We start from the raw sequence: 22,553 nt of genomic DNA, 5'->3' as shown, positions 1-22,553 counted from the left end.
GATGGTGTGGAGTGACTGTCTTATCGTGTCCCTTGTAGACTGTGAACAGATGGATGAGACATCTCGCACTCTGAACAAGGATCTGTTCAGCGAGAATCACAAGCTCCAGGACCTGGCCACCATCCTGCAGGAGAAGCACCATCGCATCTCCTTACAAGTAAGTGACCTGGAGCAGTCAGAGGACTGAGGGGCTGTTCTCCATTATTCCTGCTCTTCTGAGCAGGTTCTCACTTAGATCTATGACCGTCAGAGCGTTCCCACAGCCTCCATGTCTTACCCGAGATCAAGTGTCAGACAAGGCTGCTCCCTGCCTCCCATCATATGTGTGATGTGCTTCTCCATCTTATCTGCCCCCAGCATCATGAACTACAAGACCGAGTCACATCATCCGAAACCAAAGTGTCTGAGATGGAGCGAAGTATCGAGGATCTGCAGTGGGACATAGAGAAGCTGCGCAAACACGAGCAGAAACTTAACCGTCACCTTGCAGAGGCCCTAGAGCAGGTATGGGCACCATGTCACTGTGCCCCGGTCACACTTGGATTTCTCTCTTCTCTCGTCACATCTGCTCTTTCTTTTCTCCCCTAGCTAAATTCAGGATCTCACATTTCGGGAAGCTCTGGGAGTTTCCAGGGAGGACAGACAACGCTGACTGTGCAGAAGGTAATGCTCTCTTGACTCTCCTGCCTCATGTCTGGGGTCTGGTAATGCTCTCGTGACTCTCCTGCCTCACGTCTGGGGTCTGGTAATGCTCTCTTGACTCTCCTGCCTCATGTCTGGGGTCTGGTAATGCTCTCGTGACTCTCCTGCCTCACGTCTGGGGTCTGGTAATGCTCTCTTGACTCTCCTGCCTCACGTCTGGGGTCTGGTAATGCTCTCGTGACTCTCCTGCCTCACGTCTGGGGTCTGGTAATGCTCTCGTGACTCTCCTGCCTCACGTCTGGGGTCTGGTAATGCTCTCGTGACTCTTCTGCCTCACGTCTGGGGTCTGGTAATGCTCTCGTGACTCTCCTGCCTCACGTCTGGGGTCTGGTAATGCTCTCGTGACTCTCCTGCCTCACGTCTGGGGTCTGGTAATGCACCTGTGACTCTCCTGCCTCACGTCTGGGGTCTGGTAATGCGCCCGTGACTCTCCTGCCTCACGTCTGGGGTCTGGTAATGCTCTCGTGACTCTTCTGCCTCACGTCTGGGGTCTGGTAATGCTCTCGTGACTCTCCTGCCTCACGTCTGGGGTCTGGTAATGCTCTCGTGACTCTCCTGCCTCACGTCTGGGGTCTGGTAATGCTCTCGTGACTCTCCTGCCTCACGTCTGGGGTCTGATAATGCACCTGTGACTCTCCTGCCTCACGTCTGGGGTCTGGTAATGCTCTCGTGACTCTCCTGCCTCACGTCTGGGGTCTGATAATGCACCTGTGACTCTCCTGCCTCACGTCTGGGGTCTGGTAATGCGCCCGTGACTCTCCTGCCTCACGTCTGGGGTCTGGTAATGCACCTGTGACTCTCCTGCCTCATGTCTGGGGTCTGGTAATGCTCTCGTGACTCTCCTGCCTCACGTCTGGGGTCTGGTAATGCTCTCGTGACTCTCCTGCCTCACGTCTGGGGTCTGGTAATGCTCTCGTGACTCTCCTGCCTCACGTCTGGGGTCTGGTAATGCTCTCGTGACTCTCCTGCCTCACGTCTGGGGTCTGGTAATGCTCTCGTGACTCTCCTGCCTCACGTCTGGGGTCTGGTAATGCTCTCGTGACTCTCCTGCCTCACGTCTGGGGTCTGGTAATGCACCTGTGACTCTCCTGCCTCACGTCTGGGGTCTGGTAATGCTCTTGTGACTCTCCTGCCTCACGTCTGGGGTCTGGTAATGCTCTTGTGACTCTCCTGCCTCACGTCTGGGGTCTGGTAATGCGCCCGTGACTCTCCTGCCTCACGTCTGGGGTCTGGTAATGCGCCCGTGACTCTCCTGCCTCACGTCTGGGGTCTGGTAATGCTCTCGTGACTCTCCTGCCTCACGTCTGGAGTCTGGTAATGCACCTGTGACTCTCCTGCCTTACGTCTGGGGTCTGATAATGCACCTGTGACTCTCCTGCCTCACGTCTGGGGTCTGGTAATGCTCTTGTGACTCTCCTGCCTCACGTCTGGGGTCTGGTAATGCGCCCGTGACTCTCCTGCCTCACGTCTGGGGTCTGGTAATGCTCTCGTGACTCTCCTGCCTCACGTCTGGGGTCTGGTAATGCTCTCGTGACTCTCCTGCCTCACGTCTGGGGTCTGATAATGCACCTGTGACTCTCCTGCCTCACGTCTGGGGTCTGGTAATGCTCTTGTGACTCTCCTGCCTCACGTCTGGGGTCTGGTAATGCGCCCGTGACTCTCCTGCCTCACGTCTGGGGTCTGGTAATGCTCTCGTGACTCTCCTGCCTCACGTCTGGGGTCTGGTAATGCTCTCGTGACTCTCCTGCCTCACGTCTGGGGTCTGGTAATGCACCTGTGACTCTCCTGCCTTACGTCTGGGGTCTGGTAATGCACCTGTGACTCTCCTGCCTCACGTCTGGGGTCTGATAATGCACCTGTGACTCTCCTGCCTCACATCTGGGGTCTTCTCTGCTGCTGAGTTCTTCATTTTCTCTTTGCCCAGTTTGAAATGCTGAACGCAGAGCTAGAACAAAACCAGGAACTGGCCAACAGTCGCATGTATGAGCTGGAGAAGCTGCAGAATGAGCTGCAGGCTGCTGTCCGCCTCAAGGAGAAGCTGAAGGTATGTAGAGAAGAATAATGGCTGGAGGGGAAGGGTCTCCAGAGCTTTGGCCTGAGCTTCTCTTCTTCCAGTTGGATCTGCGAACCCTCCCAGAGGAGGCAGTCAGGAGCACGCAGGACTTCCGCTGTCTGCAGTCCCAGTTCTCACTCCTGTATAATGAGTCCCTTCAAGTGAAAACTCAGCTAGATGAGGCGCGAGCTCTTCTCCTCAGCACGAAGAACAGCCACCTACGGCATATTGAGCGCATGGAGGTGGGGTTCATACTGGGGTAGGCATAATTACACAGCACATTCCTACCATCTGTCCTTATGACCACCACATGTCTTACCTAGAGTGAAGAGCTGTCTGTCCAGAAGAAGCTGCGCACGGAGGTGATCCAGCTAGAGGACACGCTCGCACAGGTGCGAAAGGAGTACGAGATGCTGAGGATTGAATTTGAGCAGAATCTGGCTGCCAACGAACAAGCAGGTAACCGAGAGCATGAGAAGTTCCTGGCACATGGTGGATGGTCAGGGACTTCTCATGGCTGAGACTTCTCTCCTTTTAGGTCCTATTAATCGTGAAATGCGTCATCTGATTGGAAGTCTTCAGAACCACAACCACCAGCTGAAGGGTGATGTCCAGCGATACAAGCGAAAGGTGCGAGATGCCCAAGGAGAGGTGAGCAAGGTGAGGGAGGTAGTCCATGACATGAGTGAGCAGAAGGATGGGGCGTGAAAGTGTCTGGAGACAAAACATGGTGATCTCCTCATCAGGCTGTTATCTGACCTGTACATTGTCCAGGACGTATTGGCTTGACACGTGTCCATCACATTTCACCAGTATCCTGCCTCAATCCATCTTTCAGGTCAACAGTCTAAGGGGTGCAGCCCATGACTTCTTCCCTCTCCCTTCTACCTAGATGCGTCTACAAGCCCCCCAGTGTCCCGCGTCTACACTATCCAGTGCTGAAGTCACCACTCCAGCCATTAAAGAAGAAGAACCCGCAGCAGCCGATGTGAAGAAAGAGCCTCCTGTGGTTGTGGCACGAGACCCTGAAATGCCGACCACCCCAGAGGTGAAGAAAGAAGAAGACGAGCAGAAAAAAGAGCTGGAACGGAGCAAGACGCGGGAGCGAGAATTAGAGCGGGATCGCGAGAAGGAACGTGAGAAGGAGCGAGAGCGGGAGAGAGACAAGCAGAAGGGCGACGACACAAAGAGGAAGGACTCGGACATCCTAAAGCAGCTCCGGGCAGAACTCAAGTACGAGAGACATTACTCTGGGGTGTGATGGGCCCTTTACACAGGCCGACAATTTAAACGATCATTGCTAACCAGCGTTACTAGTAACTCTCGTAAGCGTTCATCTGGCGGTGTAAATTATTACACTGCCGATTACCCTGTGAAGCAGCAAAACTCTCGTTCATCGGGTAATTGTATCTTTTGTGCAGCACAAGAGATCCTCGTTTCCCGGTCGCAGAGCATGCTGCGTAAACTATCTGCTGCCGGGAAACAACAAGAAAGTATGAGGATGAGCGATGGCATTAGTGATCACTGCTCCCCATACTGTGGAGGAGATCACTGCATGTAAATGTGTCTCCTACACTGACGAGTAGACGATTGTTAGGAAGAACCGCTTCTGTATGGAGACGAGAGATGGCATTAGTGATCACTGCTCCCCATACTGTGGAGGAGATCACTGCATGTAAATGTGTCTCCTCCACTGACGAGCAGGCGATTGTCAGGAAGGAACAATTCTGTATGGGGACAAGCAATGGCATTAGTGATCACTGCTCCCCATACTGAGGAGGAGATTGAAGCATGTAAATATGTCTCCTCCGCTAGCAATAAGTAGATTGTCGGAAAGGAACGTTTCCTTCCCAACAAGCTGCTAGATCGTTGTCCCGTGCTTACCTGCCTCCTAATCTGCTTCCCCTTCCCTCCCTTCCTGGGTTTTACCTGCCTCTCCCCTCCCTTACTCTTACTGCGCACCCGCCTCTCTCCTACCGGCCTTTGCTTACCCACCTCTCCCCTCCCTTCCAGTGCTTATCCGCCTCTCCCCTCCCTTCCAGTGCTAATCCGCCTCTCCCCTCCCTTCCAGTGCTTATCCGCCTCTCCCCTCCCTTCCAGTGCTAATCCACCTCTCCCCTCCCTTCCAGTGCTTATCCGCCTCTCCCCTCCCTTCCAGTGCTAATCCGCCTCTCCCCTCCCTTCCAGTGCTTATCCGCCTCTCCCCTCCCTTCCAGTGCTAATCCGCCTCTCCCCTCCCTTCCAGTGCTAATCCGCCTCTCCCCTCCCTTCCAGTGCTTATCCGCCTCTCCCCTCCCTTCCAGTGCTTATCCGCCTCTCCCCTCCCTTCCAGTGCTTGCCCACCTCTTCCCTCCCTTCCAGTGCTAATCCGCCTCTCCCCTCCCTTACAGTGCTAATCCGCCTCTCCCCTCCCTTCCAGTGCTTATCCGCCTCTCCCCTCCCTTCCAGTGCTAATCCGCCTCTCCCCTCCCTTCCAGTGCTTATCCGCCTCTCCCCTCCCTTCCAGTGCTTATCCGCCTCTCCCCTCCCTTCCAGTGCTTATCCGCCTCTCCCCTCCCTTCCAGTGCTTATCCGCCTCTCCCCTCCCTTCCAGTGCTTATCCGCCTCTCCCCTCCCTTCCAGTGCTTATCCACCTCTCCCCTCCCTTCCAGTGCTTATCCACCTCTCCCCTCCCTTCCAGTGCTAATCCGCCTCTCCCCTCCCTTCCAGTGCTAATCCGCCTCTCCCCTCCCTTCCAGTGCTTATCCACCTCTCCCCTCCCTTCCAGTGCTTATCCGCCTCTCCCCTCCCTTCCAGTGCTTATCCGCCTCTCCCCTCCCTTCCAGTGCTTATCCGCCTCTCCCCTCCCTTCCAGTGCTTATCCGCCTCTCCCTTCCTGTGCTGACACGCCTCTCCCCTCCCTTCCAGTGCTTATCCGCCTCTCCCTTCCTGTGCTGACACGCCTCTCCCCTCCCTTCCAGTGCTTATCCGCCTCTCCCCTCCCTTCCAGTGCTAATCCGCCTCTCCCCTCCCTTCCAGTGCTTATCCGCCTCTCCCCTCCCTTCCAGTGCTTATCCGCCTCTCCCCTCCCTTCCAGTGCTTATCCGCCTCTCCCTTCCCTTCCTGTGCTGACACGCCTCTCCCCTCCCTTCCAGTGCTTATCCGCCTCTCCCCTCCCTTCCAGTGCTAATCCGCCTCTCCCTTTCCTTCCTGTGCTGATCGCCTCTCCCTTCCCTTCCTGTGCTGATGCGCCTCTCCCCTCCCTTCCTGTGCTGACGCGCCTCTCCCCTCCCTTCCTGTGCTGACGCGCCTCTCCCCTCCCTTCCTGTGCTGACGCGCCTCTCCCCTCCCTTACTGTGCTGACGCGCCTCTCCCCTCCCTTACTGTGCTGACGCGCCTCTCCCCTCCCTTCCTGTGCTGACGTGCCTCTCCCTTCCCTTCCTGTGCTGACGTGCCTCTCCCTTCCCTTCCTGTGCTGACACGCCTCTCCCTTCCCTTCCTGTGCTGACGCGCCTCTCCTCTCCTTTCCTGTGCTGACACGCCTCTCCCTTTCCTTCCAGTGCTGACACGCCTCTCCCTTTCCTTCCTGTGCTGATCGCCTCTCCCTTCCCTTCCTGTGCTGACGCGCCTCTCCCCTCCCTTCCTGTGCTGACGCGCCTCTCCCCTCCCTTCCTGTGCTGACACGCCTCTCCCCTCCCTTACTGTGCTGACGCGCCTCTCCCCTCCCTTACTGTGCTGACGCGCCTCTCCTCTCCCTTCCTGTGCTGACGCGCCTCTCCCCTCCCTTCCTGTGCTGACACGCCTCTCCCTTTCCTTCCAGTGCTGACACGCCTCTCCCCTCCCTTCCTGTGCTGACGCGCCTCTCCCCTCCCTTCCTGTGCTGACGCGCCTCTCCCTTCCCTTCCTGTGCTGACACGCCTCTCCCTTCCCTTCCTGTGCTGACGCGCCTCTCCCCTCCCTTCCTGTGCTGACACGCCTCTCCCTTTCCTTCCAGTGCTGACACGCCTCTCCCTTTCCTTCCAGTGCTGACACGCCTCTCCCTTTCCTTCCAGTGCTGATCGCCGCTCCCTTCCAGTTCTTAACCGCGTCTCTCATCCTGACCTCTGACTTCACACCTGTCACACACCCCCGCCGCTAAGTGCCTCCTGTAACTACCTCATTTGCTCATTTTTTTTGCTCTCTCTCCTGTAGGAAGGCCCAGGAGAGTCAGAAGGAAATGAAATTGCTCCTTGATATGTACAAATCTGCCCCCAAGGAACAAAGGGACAAAGTGCAGCTAATGGCAGCTGAGAGGAAGACCAAAGCCGAGGTGTGTGCGCGATGTGCTGCAACACGGGGGGGGGGGAGCTGCACCTCATATCCGGCATTGTGTCTTACACTTTGTTTCTGTTAGGTGGAGGAGCTGCGATTACGGGTTCAGGCTCTTGAAGAAAAGGATCGGAGAGAGCGGAAGAAGCTGGCTGACGAGGAAGCCTTACGGAAGATTAAACTGGCAGAGGAGCAAATTGACCATTTACAGCGGAAACTCAGCGCCACCAAACAGGAAAGTGGAAGTCCAGTGATGTGTTGTGAGGATGTCTGCAGGTGTCCTGTCTTACCATGCGGCTCTGCATTCTTCCTGTGCAGGAGGAGGAGGCTTTGTTGTCCGAAATGGACGTGACTGGACAGGCGTTTGAAGACATGCAGGAGCAGAACATCCGCCTGATGCAGCAACTGCGAGAAAAAGATGATGCAAACTTCAAGCTCATGTCTGAGCGGATAAAATCAAATCAGATTCACAAACTGCTGCGAGAGGAAAAGGAGGAGCTGGCAGAGCAGGTGCAGGGCCTGAAGACACAGGTAATGGCTGTGCTGTGCTCGGGGTATCTTCTGGAGCAGTGCTTTGTCTCATGGCTTCTTCCGTGACAGGTGGACGCCCAGCTGTTGCAGGTCCAGAAGCTAGAGGAGCGAGAGCGGGTTCTGCACACATCGCTGGCCACCATAGAGAAGGAGCTGACCCTCAGGATACAGGCGCTGGAGATCCAGAAGAGGAAGGTGAGGGACACCAGAGGCTTCAGGGGTAGACGATCTGGGAAAGAATATTCTTGTTACTGTTCCTGCACTGTTATCATAGGCAGTGGAAGCGGCCCAGCTGGCAGAGGACTTGAAGGTTCAGCTGGAACACATAGTCAGCACGCTACGTGACACGCAGAGCTTTGTGTCTGACAACCGCTCCGCCAAGGAAAAGGAGTCATTCAGCCTAAAGAGAGCACAGGTAAAGTCCCACGATCCTCCTGCCCCTCTACTGATGTCCCACGATCCTCCTGCCCCTCTACTGATGTCCCACGATCCTCCTGCCCCTCTACTGATGTCCCACGATCCTCCTGCCCCTCTGCCAATGTCCTGCATTCCTCCTGCCCCTCTGCCAATGTCCTGCATTCCTCCTGCCCCTCTGCCAATGTCCTGCATTCCTCCTGCCCCTCTGCCCATGTCCCGCATTCCTCCTGCCCCTCTGCCAATGTCCTGCATTCCTCCTGCCCCTCTGCCCATGTCCCGCATTCCTCCTGCCCCTCTGCCAATGTCCTGCATTCCTCCTGCCCCTCTGCCGATGTCCCACGATCCTCCTGCCCCTCTACTGATGTCCCACGATCCTCCTGCCCCTCTGCCGATGTCCCACGATCCTCCTGCCCCTCTACTGATGTCCCACGATCCTCCTGCCCCTCTACTGATGTCCCACGATCCTCCTGCCCCTCTACTGATGTCCCACGATCCTCCTGCCCCTCTACTGATGTCCCACGATCCTCCTGCCCCTCTACTGATGTCCCACGATCCTCCTGCCCCTCTACTGATGTCCCACGATCCTCCTGCCCCTCTACTGATGTCCCACGATCCTCCTGCCCCTCTACTGATGTCCCACGATCCTCCTGCCCCTCTACTGATGTCCCACGATCATCCTGCCCCTCTACTGATGTCCCACGATCCCCCTGCCGAGGTCCTGCATTCCTCCGGCCCCTCTGCCGATGTCCTGCATTCCTCCAGCCCCTCTGCCGATGTCCCGCATTCCTCCTGCCCCTCTGCCCATGTCCCGCATTCCTCCTGCCCCTCTGCCCATGTCCCGCATTCGAGTAGACGATTGTTAGGAAGAACCGCTTCTGTATGGAGACGAGAGATGGCATTAGTGATCACTGCTCCGCATACTGTGGAGGAGATCACTGCATGTAAATGTGTCTTCTACACTGACGAGTAGACGATTGTTTGGAAGAAACAATTCTGTATGGGGACAAGCAATGGCATTAGTGATCACTGCTCCCCATACTGAGGAGGAGATTGAAGCATGTAAATATGTCTCCTCCGCTAGCAATAAGTAGATTGTCGGAAAGGAACGTTTCCTTCCCAACAAGCTGCTAGATCGTTGTCCCGTGTAAAGGGACGATAACTACAGGGCCATCTACATGAAGCCTTCCCAGCTTGCTTACCTGCCTCCTAATCTGCTTCCCCTTCCCTCCCTTCCTGGGTTTTACCTGCTTCTCCCCTCCCTTCCTGGGTTTTACCTGCTTCTCCCCTCCCTTACTCTTACTGCTTACCCGCCTCTCTCCTACCGGCCTTTGCTTACCCACCTCTCCCCTCCCTTCCAGTGCTTATCCGCCTCTCCCCTCCCTTCCAGTGCTTATCCGCCTCTCCCCTCCCTTCCAGTGCTTATCCGCCTCTCCCCTCCCTTCCAGTGCTTATCCGCCTCTCCCCTCCCTTCCAGTGCTAATCCGCCTCTCCCCTCCCTTCCAGTGCTAATCCGCCTCTCCCCTCCCTTCCAGTGCTTATCCGCCTCTCCCCTCCCTTCCAGTGCTAATCCGCCTCTCCCTTCCCTTCCAGTGCTTATCCGCCTCTCCCCTCCCTTCCAGTGCTTATCCGCCTCTCCCCTCCCTTCCAGTGCTTATCTGCCTCTCCCCTCCCTTCCAGTGCTAATCCGCCTCTCCCCTCCCTTCCAGTGCTTATCCGCCTCTCCCCTCCCTTCCAGTGCTAATCCGCCTCTCCCCTCCCTTCCAGTTCTAATCCGCCTCTCCCCTCCCTTCCAGTGCTTATCCGCCTCTCCCCTCCCTTCCAGTGCTTATCTGCCTCTCCCCTCCCTTCCAGTGCTTATCCGCCTCTCCCCTCCCTTCCAGTGCTAATCCGCCTCTCCCCTCCCTTCCAGTGCTTATCCGCCTCTCCCCTCCCTTCCAGTGCTAATCCGCCTCTCCCTTCCCTTCCAGTGCTTATCCGCCTCTCCCCTCCCTTCCAGTGCTTATCCGCCTCTCCCCTCCCTTCCAGTGCTTATCCCCCTCTCCCCTCCCTTCCAGTGCTAATCCGCCTCTCCCCTCCCTTCCAGTGCTTATCCGCCTCTCCCCTCCCTTCCAGTGCTTATCCGCCTCTCCCCTCCCTTCCAGTGCTAATCCGCCTCTCCCCTCCCTTCCAGTTCTAATCCGCCTCTCCCCTCCCTTCCAGTGCTAATCCGCCTCTCCCCTCCCTTCCAGTGCTTATCCGCCTCTCCCCTCCCTTCCAGTGCTTATCCGCCTCTCCCCTCCCTTCCAGTGCTTATCCGCCTCTCCCCTCCCTTCCAGTGCTTATCCGCCTCTCCCCTCCCTTCCAGTGCTTATCCGCCTCTCCCCTCCCATCCAGTGCTTATCCGCCTCTCCCCTCCCTTCCAGTGCTTATCCGCCTCTCCCCTCCCTTCCAGTGCTTATCCGCCTCTCCCCTCCCTTCCAGTGCTTATCCGCCTCTCCCCTCCCTTCCAGTGCTTATCCGCCTCTCCCCTCCCTTCCAGTGCTTATCCGCCTCTCCCCTCCCTTCCAGTGCTTATCCGCCTCTCCCCTCCCTTCCAGTGCTTATCCGCCTCTCCCCTCCCTTCCAGTGCTTATCCGCCTCTCCCCTCCCTTCCAGTGCTTATCCGCCTCTCCCCTCCCTTCCAGTGCTTATCCGCCTCTCCCCTCCCTTCCAGTGCTTATCCGCCTCTCCCTTCCCTTCCTGTGCTGGCACGCCTCTCCATTCCCTCCTGCCCCTCTACTGATGTCCCACGATCCTCCTGCCCCTCTACTGATGTCCCACGATCCTCCTGCCCCTCTACTGATGTCCCACGATCCTCCTGCCCCTCTACTGATGTCCCACGATCCTCCTGCCCCTCTGCCGATGTTTTGCATTCCTCCGGCCCCTCTGCCCATGTCCTGCATTCCTCCGGCCCCTCTGCCCATGTCCTGCATTCCTCCGGCCCCTCTGCCCATGTCCTGCATTCCTCCGGCCCCTCTGCCGATGTCCTGCATTCCTCCGGCCCCTCTGCCGATGTCCCGCATTCCTCCGGCCCCTCTGCCGATGTCCTGCATTCCTCCGGCCCCTTTGCCGATGTCCTGCATTCCTCCTGCCCCTCTGCCGAGGTCCTGCATTCCTCCTGCCCCTCTGCCGAGGTCCTGCATTCCTCCTGCCCCTCTGCCGAGGTCCTGCATTCCTCCTGCCCCTCTGCCGAGGTCCTGCATTCCTCCTGCCCCTCTGCCGATGTCCCGCATTTCTCCGGCCCCTCTGCCGAGGTCCCGCATTCCTCCTGCCCCTCTGCCGAGGTCCCGCATTCCTCCTGCCCCTCTGCCGAGGTCCTGCATTCCTCCTGCCCCTCTGCCGAGGTCCTGCATTCCTCCTGCCCCTCTGCCGAGGTCCTGCATTCCTCCTGCCCCTCTGCCGAGGTCCTGCATTCCTCCTGCCCCTCTGCCGAGGTCCTGCATTCCTCCTGCCCCTCTGCCGAGGTCCTGCATTCCTCCTGCCCCTCTGCCGAGGTCCCGCATTCCTCCTGCCCCTCTGCCGAGGTCCCGCATTCCTCCTGCCCCTCTGCCGAGGTCCCGCATTCCTCCTGCCCCTCTGCCGATGTCCCGCATTCCTCCGGCCCCTCTGCCGAGGTCCTGCATTCCTCCTGCCCCTCTGCCGAGGTCCCGCATTCCTCCGGCCCCTCTGCCGAGGTCCTGCATTCCTCCTGCCCCTCTGCCGAGGTCCTGCATTCCTCCGGCCCCTCTGCCGAGGTCCTGCATTCCTCCTGCCCCTCTGCCGAGGTCCTGCATTCCTCCTGCCCCTCTGCCGAGGTCCTGCATTCCTCCTGCCCCTCTGCCGAGGTCCTGCATTCCTCCTGCCCCTCTGCCGAGGTCCTGCATTCCTCCTGCCGAATGCCCCTATGCTGATGTCTCGCCATCTTGCTGTCTCTCTTTTGCGCTCATGTAGGAGGAGATCTCTCGCCTTCGCAGAAAACTAGAGAAACAGAAGAAGATGGAGGTTTATGCTGATGCTGATCAGATCCTGCAGGAGGAGATTAAAGAATACAGAGTAAGAGAAGGGTTGAGATAGTTAAGTGGGAGGGGTGAGGCAAAGGTGCACACCTGGAATTTGGGAGTGGGGGGTTGAGACCCAGGATGTTGGGTGGGGCCATGGGTACAGGGCTGGAGGCACCGTGTACTGATTTTGTGCTCCCTCCGCAGGCTCGTCTCACCTGCCCATGCTGTAACACCCGCAAGAAAGACGCCGTCCTTACCAAGTGCTTTCATGTCTTCTGCTTTGAGTGCGTAAAGACGCGATATGACTCCAGACAGCGAAAATGTCCCAAGTGCAATGCAGCTTTTGGAGCGCACGATTTCCACCGAATTTATATCAACTAGTGGCAGGAACATGAATGGACTGTAAAATAAACTGGTGTCATGTGGGAGGGGAACATCTGTTCAGACTGGACAATAAAAGACCAATTGGATCAAGACGATAGATCCGCAGGTCATGTGACCTGCATCGCTGTGTTATACCTGTGTGTAGAAGTACCGTAGATTACATGATGGGGCTGTCCCTGCACTCCCTGAAATCCTGTATACATGGCCAAACGTGGCTTGTAGGTGAGGTGATGGTAGAGCCTTATGTCTCGTGCCTCCTGTGTAGAGTGATGGCGCTGCTCGTGCCTCCTGTGTGGAGTGATGGCGCTGCTCGTGCCTCTTGTGTGGAGTGATGGCGCTGCTCGTGCCTCCTGTGTGGAGTGATGGCGCTGCTCGTGCCTCCTGTGTGGAGTGATGGCGCTGCTCGTGCCTCCTGTGTGGAGTGATGGCGCTGCTCGTGCCTCCTGTGTGGAGTGATGGCGCTGCTCGTGCCTCCTGTGTGGAGTGATGTCGCCGCTCGTGCCTCCTGTGTGGAGTGATGTCGCCGCTCGTGCCTCCTGTGTGGTGTGATGGCGCCGCTCGTGCCTCCTGTGTGGAGTGATGGCGCCGCTCGTGCCTCCTGTGTGGAGTGATGGCGCTGCTCGTGCCTCCTGTGTGGAGTGATGGCGCTGCTCGTGCCTCCTGTGTGGAGTGATGGCGCTGCTCGTGCCTCCTGTGTGGAGTGATGGCGCTGCTCGTGCCTCCTGTGTGGAGTGATGGCGCTGCTCGTGCCTCCTGTGTGGAGTGATGTCGCCGCTCGTGCCTCCCGTGTGGTGTGATGGTGCCGCTCGCGCCTCCTGTGTGGAGTGCTATGTCGCCGCTCGCGCCTCCTGTGTGGAGTGCTATGTCGCCGCTCGCGCCTCCTGTGTGGAGTGCTATGTCGCCGCTCGCGCCTCCTGTGTGGAGTGCTATGTCGCCGCTCGCGCCTCCTGTGTGGAGTGCTATGTCGCCGCTCGTGCCTCCTGTGTGGAGTGCTATGTCGCCGCTCGTGCCTCCTGTGTGGTGTGATGGTGCCGCTCGCGCCTCCCGTGTGGTGTGATGGCGCCGACCGTGTCTCATATACGAGGTCATATATCTCATCCGTGCAGCCAGGTGCCTGTGGTAACTCTTTATTTTTGGTTCAGTACGTCTCGGCTGCTCTTGCTCTTCAGTTGGCGTCTCGTGGCCTCACAAATGTCAGAAAGATCCTGAATATATTGTTGAGCCTGTGCAGAGGGGTAACCATCATTAGTAGCCCATACGCTTCTAGGTGTCTGTGAACCTTCTTGGGGACACCCAGGGCTTCGCGGGTCACCAGCATCACTAGGAAATCCATCCCGATACGTTTGTAGGAGTCGGCCCACCACTTCCATGGACACAACGAAACGATTTCAGCACAGCATGGAATTAAAGGGGATGTTTCAGAAGGATGTCCTAGCTTCAGGATAGGTCATCCACATCAGCTCAGTGGGGGCCCGATTCCCGACACCCCCACAGTCAGCTGGTTGAAGACACTGCAGCCTCTTCCTAGGCCAGAGACGTTATGGTCGTTGGTCACGTGGCTGGGTCTGAGCTGAGATATTAAGCACAGCTGCTATCCAATGTATGGCTTGGAGGCTGTGGGGGTGTCGGAAGTTAGACCGCCACCTATCCGATATCCCCGAAAACTCTAAATTGAATCCAGAGTTAAAACATCGTCAAGTAGACACAACAAGGTTTTCGTGCTTCGGCTGGTGGCCTTCGCCATCACCTGATCAATGTCACGGTCTTGAAGGAAATCTCAGGAGTGGAAAGGTGCATCCCCAGCGTCCTGTCCACCAACTCCTGAAACGTATTCCAAGTTGGAGATGGTCGGATCAAGCCAGGATTAGATATTATGAGTTACCATGCTATCGTCCACTCCACAAGGATGCAGGTAATGTCTCGGTGCTACCCCCACCCCAGAGGAGAACCGTCTGCAGGCTCCTGGAGGAGGCGATGGAAGGGTTCACGCATCGCTCGGGATTCTCCAGGTGGACAGAGCTCTCCAGTTATTGGTGGGATGAGCAAAGTTTTCAAAAATGATTTGGGTGCTTCACTGAACTTCAACGAGTAATTCAATTAATTACAAATCGCATCCATTGTATGGAGCTGGCGCAATGATGGGGAACGGCGATCGCACCGCCCCCCCCCCCCCCCCTCAGATGCTGAATTTAACATCTTAGAGTCAGGGGGATAAAAAAAATACATGTCTCATCCATTTGATCGGTAAGGCTGCCCTGGCCATCTTGATGAAAGAAAACGGGCCGATTCTTGTGCGTGATGACGTCACCACCCCTGCCCTGTGTGGTGACGTCACACGTCCGCACGCACGAGAATTGCCGCGTTTTCTTCATTCAATAAGTCCTCTGGCCGAAGCCCATTAACCTTGCTGTGTCTGCTCTGCACGAAGATGTTTTAATGTGTGGAATCGTTTTGTTCCATCGGGTTCCAGTAACCACGGAGGGCTCCAGGTGACACTTCTGCTTAGTAATACAGGTGGAGTAGGAATATGGGACTAGAACATGTGGCTCTATTAAAGTGTATGGTGTGAGATTTTCACAAGAACGCTGTGTGCAGTCCATGGTGACCCAATCCTCACCATCTCCAGCTGTCTCGTGGTGTCATCGATGGCGACGCTTCCGTCCGGGATGGACATGCATTGTAAGAGGTTCAGTGTCGCCATTTTTATTGCACCGATCAGTAGGGTCTTCTTTGCGGCCGTGTTTCGAATGTGCGCCCAGCGTGACTCCTGGAAAGGACAGGACATTACTAGGACACGTTCACACATCGTTTTCATGGACACTTCACTTTGAGGGGTTTTAGAAGCTCTCCACTCATCTTGTTGGGTATTTATGTATTTTCCACTTGCAAAAGAAAAGGAATAAACCCAAAAAAAACAAAAAGTGCTGGAAGTTGCTCTGCATTTCTCAGCCCGCTGTGTGAACGTAGCCTGAGTAAGCATCTCCCACCCGGTGTCACTGCTGTCCCGGGATTAGGGCTCTCTCACGCCAACACCACCTCTCTGCAGCACATTCCTCAGCATGACCCCACACGGGTGGTAAGAGCTTCTGGTACAGGGCATGACCATCCAGGAGAATGTTCTAGCACAGTGTTCCTCAGCTTCAGTCCTCAGGGCCACCTGCCGGCCATATTTTAGGATTTCCTTAGTATTAGGGCTCATGCACACGACCGTATGTATTTTGCGGTCTGCAAAAAATGCGGATGACATCCGTGTGCATTCCGTATTTTGCAGAATGGAACATCTGGCCCCTAATAGAACAGTACTATCCTCGTCCGTAATGCGGACAATAATAGGACATGTTCTATTTTTTTGCGGAACGAACATGGAATGCACACGGAGTAAGGCGTTCATTCTGCGGGATATTCTGAAATCATGGTGGCCCTGAGGACTGGAGCTGAAGGGTTTACATCTCAAGGCCTGAGGATGGGATGGAAGATGTCAGATAAGGCAGGATCATGGTCACATTTTTTACTCTGTGGGAATGGGGCAAACTGATGGGGCTTGCTTGGTGCTAGGAGTCACACTGGATCCTGGAGGTCATGATAGGAATATGGACACTTAATAAGCTGCTGGCCATTGTGGATAATACGTCACCTCGCTTGTACCCTACTGTGGCCAGAGAAGCACGTTCAGCAGAAGACTGATACAGCTGCGATCTACTAACGAGTGTCATACAATGAGACTCCTTACTGCAGGAGGACTCCACATGGACACCCTACCTTGTGTCCAATTCATAGTGTCATTTATACTATAATGACGCCATCTTTTCTATCTTATGTGCTATGTACAGCACTGAGACGTTGAAATATCCTTCAGGATCAATAGTCATTTGTGATGTTGTGTATGGTGGTCATCATCAGTTTTTGTGAGTGATTTTTCCCCAAGAACATGAGAGAATGGCCACACATGAGCAGGTGTCCTTCCAGTACAGAGTAGGGGAAAACTCCATCTGAAGGCGACGTCATGTGCTGGGCTCAGCTGCCGCCCACGGCTACTGATGGACCATGATATGTCCAACGAGCTGCACATTTTAGGATTTTCTCCTGCCAGGTACTGAGAAACTATATCCATTCTCACCCACAGTAGTTGCTGGTTCTGAGCTTCTTCGAGGTCAGCCTGTAGTTGCCCCAACTGGTTGTCTAGCTGCAGCACCTTATCACTTTTCTCTTCCAGAAAGCAGGAGAGTTGACCCTTCGCCTCATCAATGGATGACTGTCCCTCCGTAACCACTTGCTGGAGATAATGGGATGTAGCAACCAATGTGTGGTACCGACTGAGGACATCGCCTGGGACCTGGAACTGAAATAAGATCAGATGGTCATATATCACCAGCCATTAATGCCCCAGGTCATTTGGTCCCATAGAAAGATGTTCCACATTATTCCCATCACATGAGGCCACCATCAGGGTCAGTACAGTAGAGAAGAGCAGAAGACCTCATGGTTCATTTCACATACATGCTTATGTGGAAATTAATCATGGCAGCAAATATCCTCAGTCCACAAGGAACCAGGAAGGATGTGTGACCAGATGACTGTTCATGAATGGAGGAGTAAACCTCACCGTATACTGTATATATGGCTTTAGGAGGTCTGCAGGCACCTTGCAGGGGGTCTCACTGCTTTCCTGGGATAATTATGGCAAAAACCATGGGCAGGACCAGAACTGACGGATCCGATAACATTTTGTCTTGTGAGCAGTATGATGTTCAGGTACAGACCTACCAAACCACGCAGCTGTCCCCTCTCTCATGTCACATTGCTTTGTCTCCCTCAGATTGCCCCACTGTCTCCTTGGACTGCTTCCATGGATTGTTCTGCTGTCTCCTCTCTCCCCTCTTGTTGCTTTCCTCTCCACCTCGGATTGCTCCCCTCTCTGCCCTCAGAGCATTTCACTCTCCCCTCTCTCCTGTCCTTCTCATTTCCTCAAATTGATCCCCTACCCCCTCTCCAGGGACTGCTTCAGGGATCTCAACTCTCCCGGAGGTTCAGGGAGTCTCCTGCCATTAGATAGCGGCTCCCTGACACCCGCATGTGAGACAATACATCCTGGAAATGTTCACTGATAGCAGAGCGGAGAGAGAAGAGAAGGGACAGATGACAGAGTTTAGATTACAGGTTGAATTAACCCTTTAGGGTCAAATTGGCTTCTCAAGAAGATCTATATGTTAAAGGCATCCCTTCTTCTGTCTCATTCAGTAGCTATAGAACTATTGAGAGAGATGGTTTTTTTAAAATACATTTAACCCTCCATTTTAATTATATTATTTACCCCAGTGTTAAATTGCGTTTAGGTGCGGATCCGTCTGGTATCTGCACAGACGGATCCGCACCTATAATGCAAACGCTTAGATCCGTTCAAAACGGATCCGTCTGCATTACCATGAACAAAAAAATAAAATTATTTTTGTTCATGATAATGCAAACAGATCCGTTTTGACTTTACATTGAAAGTCAATAGGGGACGGATCCGTTTGAAAATTGAGCCATATTGTGTCAACTTCAAACGGATCCGTCCCCATTGACTTACATTGTACGTCTGGACGGATCCGTTTGCCTCCGCACGGCCAGGCGGACACCCGAACGCTGCAAGCTGCTCGCTGAGCGGAGGCTGAACGCCGCCAGACTGATGCATTCTGAGTGGATCCGCATCCACTCAGAATGCATTAGGGCTGGACGGATCCGTTCGGGGCCGCTTGTGAGACGCTTCAAACGGAGCTCACAAGCGGAGCCCCGAACGCTAGTGTGAAAGTAGCCTAAGCTTCGGTTCACTTGCTTCTTGTCAGCTCAGCGAATGAACCGATTCATGTAAAAGATCCGAACTTCCCATCTCTAGTTTACTCGCAGTAAACCTTTCCGGCAACCTGTAGCAGTGCCCCCTTCTCGGCGCGTGCGCACAGTGCAAGAAGAAGCCGATGCCAGCAGTCCGCGCAGGATCTCAAAGCGGGAGGAGGGGGAGGGAGGGAGAGGCGGCGCTGAGGAGTAGAAGGCGGCGCTGGACACGAACGGCGATGCGTGCGGCCGGGCACCATGCATCCACTGTCCCCTCTCTCCTCTGTTCCCTGGGGTCTCTTAGCTGTCTCCTCTCTCCCCTCAGAGCTCTCCTGTGTCCTCTCTGTTCCCTGGGGTCTCTTAGCTGTCTCCTCTCTGCCCTCAGAGCTCTCCTGTGTCCTCTCTGTTCCCTGGGGTCTCTTAGCTGTCTCCTCTCTCCCCTCAGAGCTCTCCTGTGTCCTCTCTGTTCCCTGGGGTCTCTTAGCTGTCTCCTCTCTGCCCTCAGAGCTCTCCTGTGTCCTCTCTGTTCCCTGGGGTCTCTTAGCTGTCTCCTCTCTGCCCTCAGAGCTCTCCTGTGTCCTCTCTGTTCCCTGGGGTCTCTTAGCTGTCTCCTCTCTGCCCTCAGAGCTCTCCTGTGTCCTCTCTGTTCCCTGGGGTCTCTTAGCTGTCTCCTCTCTGCCCTCAGAGCTCTCCTGTGTCCTCTCTGTTCCCTGGGGTCTCTTAGCTGTCTCCTCTCTGCCCTCAGAGCTCTCCTGTGTCCTCTCTGTTCCCTGGGGTCTCTTAGCTGTCTCCTCTCTGCCCTCAGAGCTCTCCTGTGTCCCCTCTGTTCCCTGGGGTCTCTTAGCTGTCTCCTCTCTGCCCTCAGAGCTCTCCTGTGTCCTCTCTGTTCCCTGGGGTCTCTTAGCTGTCTCCTCTCTGCCCTCAGAGCTCTCCTGTGTCCCTCTGTTCCCTGGGGTCTCTTAGCTGTCTCCTCTCTGCCCTCAGAGCTCTCCTGTGTCCTCTCTGTTCCCTGGGGTCTCTTAGCTGTCTCCTCTCTGCCCTCAGAGCTCTCCTGTGTCCTCTCTGTTCCCTGGGGTCTCTTAGCTGTCTCCTCTCTGCCCTCAGAGCTCTCCTGTGTCCTCTCTGTTCCCTGGGGTCTCTTAGCTGTCTCCTCTCTGCCCTCAGAGCTCTCCTGTGTCCCTCTCTGTTCCCTGGGGTCTCTTAGCTGTCTCCTCTCTGCCCCTCAGAGCTCTCCTGTGTCCTCTCTGTTCCCTGGGGTCTCTTAGCTGTCTCCTCTCTCCCCTCAGAGCTCTCCTGTGTCCTCTCTGTTCCCTGGGGTCTCTTAGCTGTCTCCTCTCTGCCCTCAGAGCTCTCCTGTGTCCTCTCTGTTCCCTGGAGTCTCTTAGCTGTCTCCTCTCTCCCCTCAGAGCTCTCCTGTGTCCTCTCTGTTCCCTGGGGTCTCTTAGCTGTCTCCTCTCTGCCCTCAGAGCTCTCCTGTGTCCTCTCTGTTCCCTGGGGTCTCTTAGCTGTCTCCTCTCTCCCTCAGAGCTCTCCTGTGTCCTCTCTGTTCCCTGGGGTCTCTTAGCTGTCTCCTCTCTGCCCTCAGAGCTCTCTTGTGTCCTCTCTGTTCCCTGGGGTCTCTTAGCTGTCTCCTCTCTGCCCTCAGAGCTCTCCTGTGTCCTCTCTGTTCCCTGGGGTCTCTTAGCTGTCTCCTCTCTGCCCTCAGAGCTCTCCTGTGTCCTCTCTGTTCCCTGGGGTCTCTTAGCTGTCTCCTCTCTGCCCTCAGAGCTCTCCTGTGTCCTCTCTGTTCCCTGGGGTCTCTTAGCTGTCTCCTCTCTGCCCTCAGAGCTCTCCTGTGTCCTCTCTGTTCCCTGGGGTCTCTTAGCTGTCTCCTCTCTGCCCTCAGAGCTCTCCTGTGTCCTCTCTGTTCCCTGGGGTCTCTTAGCTGTCTCCTCTCTGCCCTCAGAGCTCTCCTGTGTCCTCTCTGTTCCCTGTGGTCTCTTAGCTGTCTCCTCTCTGCCCTCAGAGCTCTCCTGTGTCCTCTCTGTTCCCTGGGGTCTCTTAGCTATCTCCTCTCTCCCTCAGAGCTCTCCTGTGTCCTCTCTGTTCCCTGGGGTCTCTTAGCTGTCTCCTCTCTGCCCTCAGAGCTCTCCTGTGTCCTCTCTGTTCCCTGGGGTCTCTTAGCTGTCTCCTCTCTGCCCTCAGAGCTCTCCTGTGTCCTCTCTGTTCCCTGGGGTCTCTTAGCTGTCTCCTCTCTGCCCTCAGAGCTCTCCTGTGTCCTCTCTGTTCCCTGTGGTCTCTTAGCTGTCTCCTCTCTGCCCTCAGAGCTCTCCTGTGTCCTCTCTGTTCCCTGGGGTCTCTTAGCTGTCTCCTCTCTCCCCTCAGAGCTCTCCTGTGTCCTCTCTGTTCCCTGGGGTCTCTTAGCTGTCTCCTCTCTGCCCTCAGAGCTCTCCTGTGTCCTCTCTGTTCCCTGGGGTCTCTTAGCTGTCTCCTCTCTGCCCTCAGAGCTCTCCTGTGTCCTCTCTGTTCCCTGGGGTCTCTTAGCTGTCTCCTCTCTGCCCTCAGAGCTCTCCTGTGTCCTCTCTGTTCCCTGGGGTCTCTTAGCTGTCTCCTCTCTGCCCTCAGAGCTCTCCTGTGTCCTCTCTGTTCCCTGGGGTCTCTTAGCTGTCTCCTCTCTGCCCTCAGAGCTCTCCTGTGTCCCCTCTGTTCCCTGGGGTCTCTTAGCTGTCTCCTCTCTGCCCTCAGAGCTCTCCTGTGTCCTCTCTGTTCCCTGGGGTCTCTTAGCTGTCTCCTCTCTGCCCTCAGAGCTCTCCTGTGTCCTCTCTGTTCCCTGGGGTCTCTTAGCTGTCTCCTCTCTGCCCTCAGAGCTCTCCTGTGTCCTCTCTGTTCCCTGGGGTCTCTTAGCTGTCTCCTCTCTGCCCTCAGAGCTCTCCTGTGTCCTCTCTGTTCCCTGGGGTCTCTTAGCTGTCTCCTCTCTGCCCTCAGAGCTCTCCTGTGTCCTCTCTGTTCCCTGTGGTCTCTTAGCTGTCTCCTCTCTGCCCTCAGAGCTCTCCTGTGTCCTCTCTGTTCCCTGGGGTCTCTTAGCTGTCTCCTCTCTGCCCTCAGAGCTCTCCTGTGTCCTCTCTGTTCCCTGTGGTCTCTTAGCTGTCTCCTCTCTGCCCTCAGAGCTCTCCTGTGTCCTCTCTGTTCCCTGGGGTCTCTTAGCTGTCTCCTCTCTGCCCTCAGAGCTCTCCTGTGTCCTCTCTGTTCCCTGGGGTCTCTTAGCTGTCTCCTCTCTGCCCTCAGAGCTCTCCTGTGTCCTCTCTGTTCCATGGGGTCTCTTAGCTGTCTCCTCTCTGCCCTCAGAGCTCTCCTGTGTCCTCTCTGTTCCCTGGGGTCTCTTAGCTGTCTCCTCTCTGCCCTCAGAGCTCTCCTGTGTCCTCTCTGTTCCCTGGGGTCTCTTAGCTGTCTCCTCTCTGCCCTCAGAGCTCTCCTGTGTCCTCTCTGTTCCCTGGGGTCTCTTAGCTGTCTCCTCTCTGCCCTCAGAGCTCTCCTGTGTCCTCTCTGTTCCCTGGGGTCTCTTAGCTGTCTCCTCTCTGCCCTCAGAGCTCTCCTGTGTCCTCTCTGTTCCCTGGGTCTCTTAGCTGTCTCCTCTCTGCCCTCAGAGCTCTCCTGTGTCCTCTCTGTTCCCTGGGGTCTCTTAGCTGTCTCCTCTCTGCCCTCAGAGCTCTCCTGTGTCCTCTCTGTTCCCTGTGGTCTCTTAGCTGTCTCCTCTCTGCCCTCAGAGCTCTCCTGTGTCCTCTCTGTTCCCTGGGGTCTCTTAGCTGTCTCCTCTCTGCCCTCAGAGCTCTCCTGTGTCCTCTCTGTTCCCTGGGGTCTCTTAGCTGTCTCCTCTCTGCCCTCAGAGCTCTCCTGTGTCCTCTCTGTTCCCTGGGGTCTCTTAGCTGTCTCCTCTCTGCCCTCAGAGCTCTCCTGTGTCCTCTCTGTTCCCTGGGGTCTCTTAGCTGTCTCCTCTCTGCCCTCAGAGCTCTCCTGTGTCCTCTCTGTTCCCTGGGGTCTCTTAGCTGTCTCCTCTCTGCCCTCAGAGCTCTCCTGTGTCCTCTCTGTTCCCTGGGGTCTCTTAGCTGTCTCCTCTCTGCCCTCAGAGCTCTCCTGTGTCCTCTCTGTTCCCTGGGGTCTCTTAGCTGTCTCCTCTCTGCCCTCAGAGCTCTCCTGTGTCCTCTCTGTTCCCTGGGGTCTCTTAGCTATCTCCTCTCTCCCCTCAGAGCTCTCCTGTGTCCTCTCTGTTCCCTGGGGTCTCTTAGCTGTCTCCTCTCTGCCCTCAGAGCTCTCCTGTGTCCTCTCTGTTCCCTGGGGTCTCTTAGCTGTCTCCTCTCTGCCCTCAGAGCTCTCCTGTGTCCTCTCTGTTCCCT

General features: G+C 56.0%; 2 protein-coding genes and 1 long non-coding RNA gene across 4 annotated transcripts in view; 1 reads left to right on the top strand and 2 right to left on the bottom strand.

Moving 5' to 3' along the window:
• Positions 1-12,464, top strand: part of RNF40 (ring finger protein 40) — a 39,142-nt gene extending 26,678 nt beyond the window's left edge. Inside the window, exons 6-20 of one of the 2 annotated variants that reach the window (XM_040441127.1) lie at positions 39-157; positions 358-504; positions 589-663; positions 2,627-2,746; positions 2,818-2,997; positions 3,079-3,214; positions 3,294-3,406; positions 3,648-3,988; positions 6,926-7,043; positions 7,128-7,277; positions 7,361-7,573; positions 7,643-7,768; positions 7,848-7,988; positions 11,939-12,040; positions 12,193-12,464. In XM_040441127.1, the coding sequence (XP_040297061.1) occupies positions 39-157; positions 358-504; positions 589-663; positions 2,627-2,746; positions 2,818-2,997; positions 3,079-3,214; positions 3,294-3,406; positions 3,648-3,988; positions 6,926-7,043; positions 7,128-7,277; positions 7,361-7,573; positions 7,643-7,768; positions 7,848-7,988; positions 11,939-12,040; positions 12,193-12,369 (2,258 nt within the window). In that variant the 3' untranslated portion in view covers positions 12,370-12,464. Of the gene's footprint in view, positions 1-38; positions 158-357; positions 505-588; positions 664-2,626; positions 2,747-2,817; positions 2,998-3,078; positions 3,215-3,293; positions 3,416-3,647; positions 3,989-6,925; positions 7,044-7,127; positions 7,278-7,360; positions 7,574-7,642; positions 7,769-7,847; positions 7,989-11,938; positions 12,041-12,192 lie in introns of both variants that reach the window. The other variant, XM_040441126.1, reaches the window with a different exon arrangement.
• LOC121008516 (TBC1 domain family member 10B-like) overlaps positions 1-22,553 on the bottom strand; it is a 959,042-nt gene that overhangs the window by 661,627 nt on the left and 274,862 nt on the right. The gene's annotated exons all lie outside the window — the stretch shown is intronic.
• On the bottom strand, positions 12,428-14,787 carry LOC121008533. Its single transcript, XR_005780593.1, has 3 exons — positions 14,776-14,787; positions 13,440-13,444; positions 12,428-12,542 (listed from the first exon to the last, which is right to left on the bottom strand). It is a non-coding gene; the product is annotated as an uncharacterized LOC121008533 (long non-coding RNA).

The sequence above is a fragment of the Bufo bufo genome, chromosome 7 (genome assembly GCF_905171765.1).
Source record: "Bufo bufo chromosome 7, aBufBuf1.1, whole genome shotgun sequence".
Lineage (NCBI taxonomy): Eukaryota > Metazoa > Chordata > Amphibia > Anura > Bufonidae > Bufo > Bufo bufo.
Note: the sequence above shows the minus strand (reverse complement) of the source record. Positions and strands in the feature narration are given on the sequence as shown.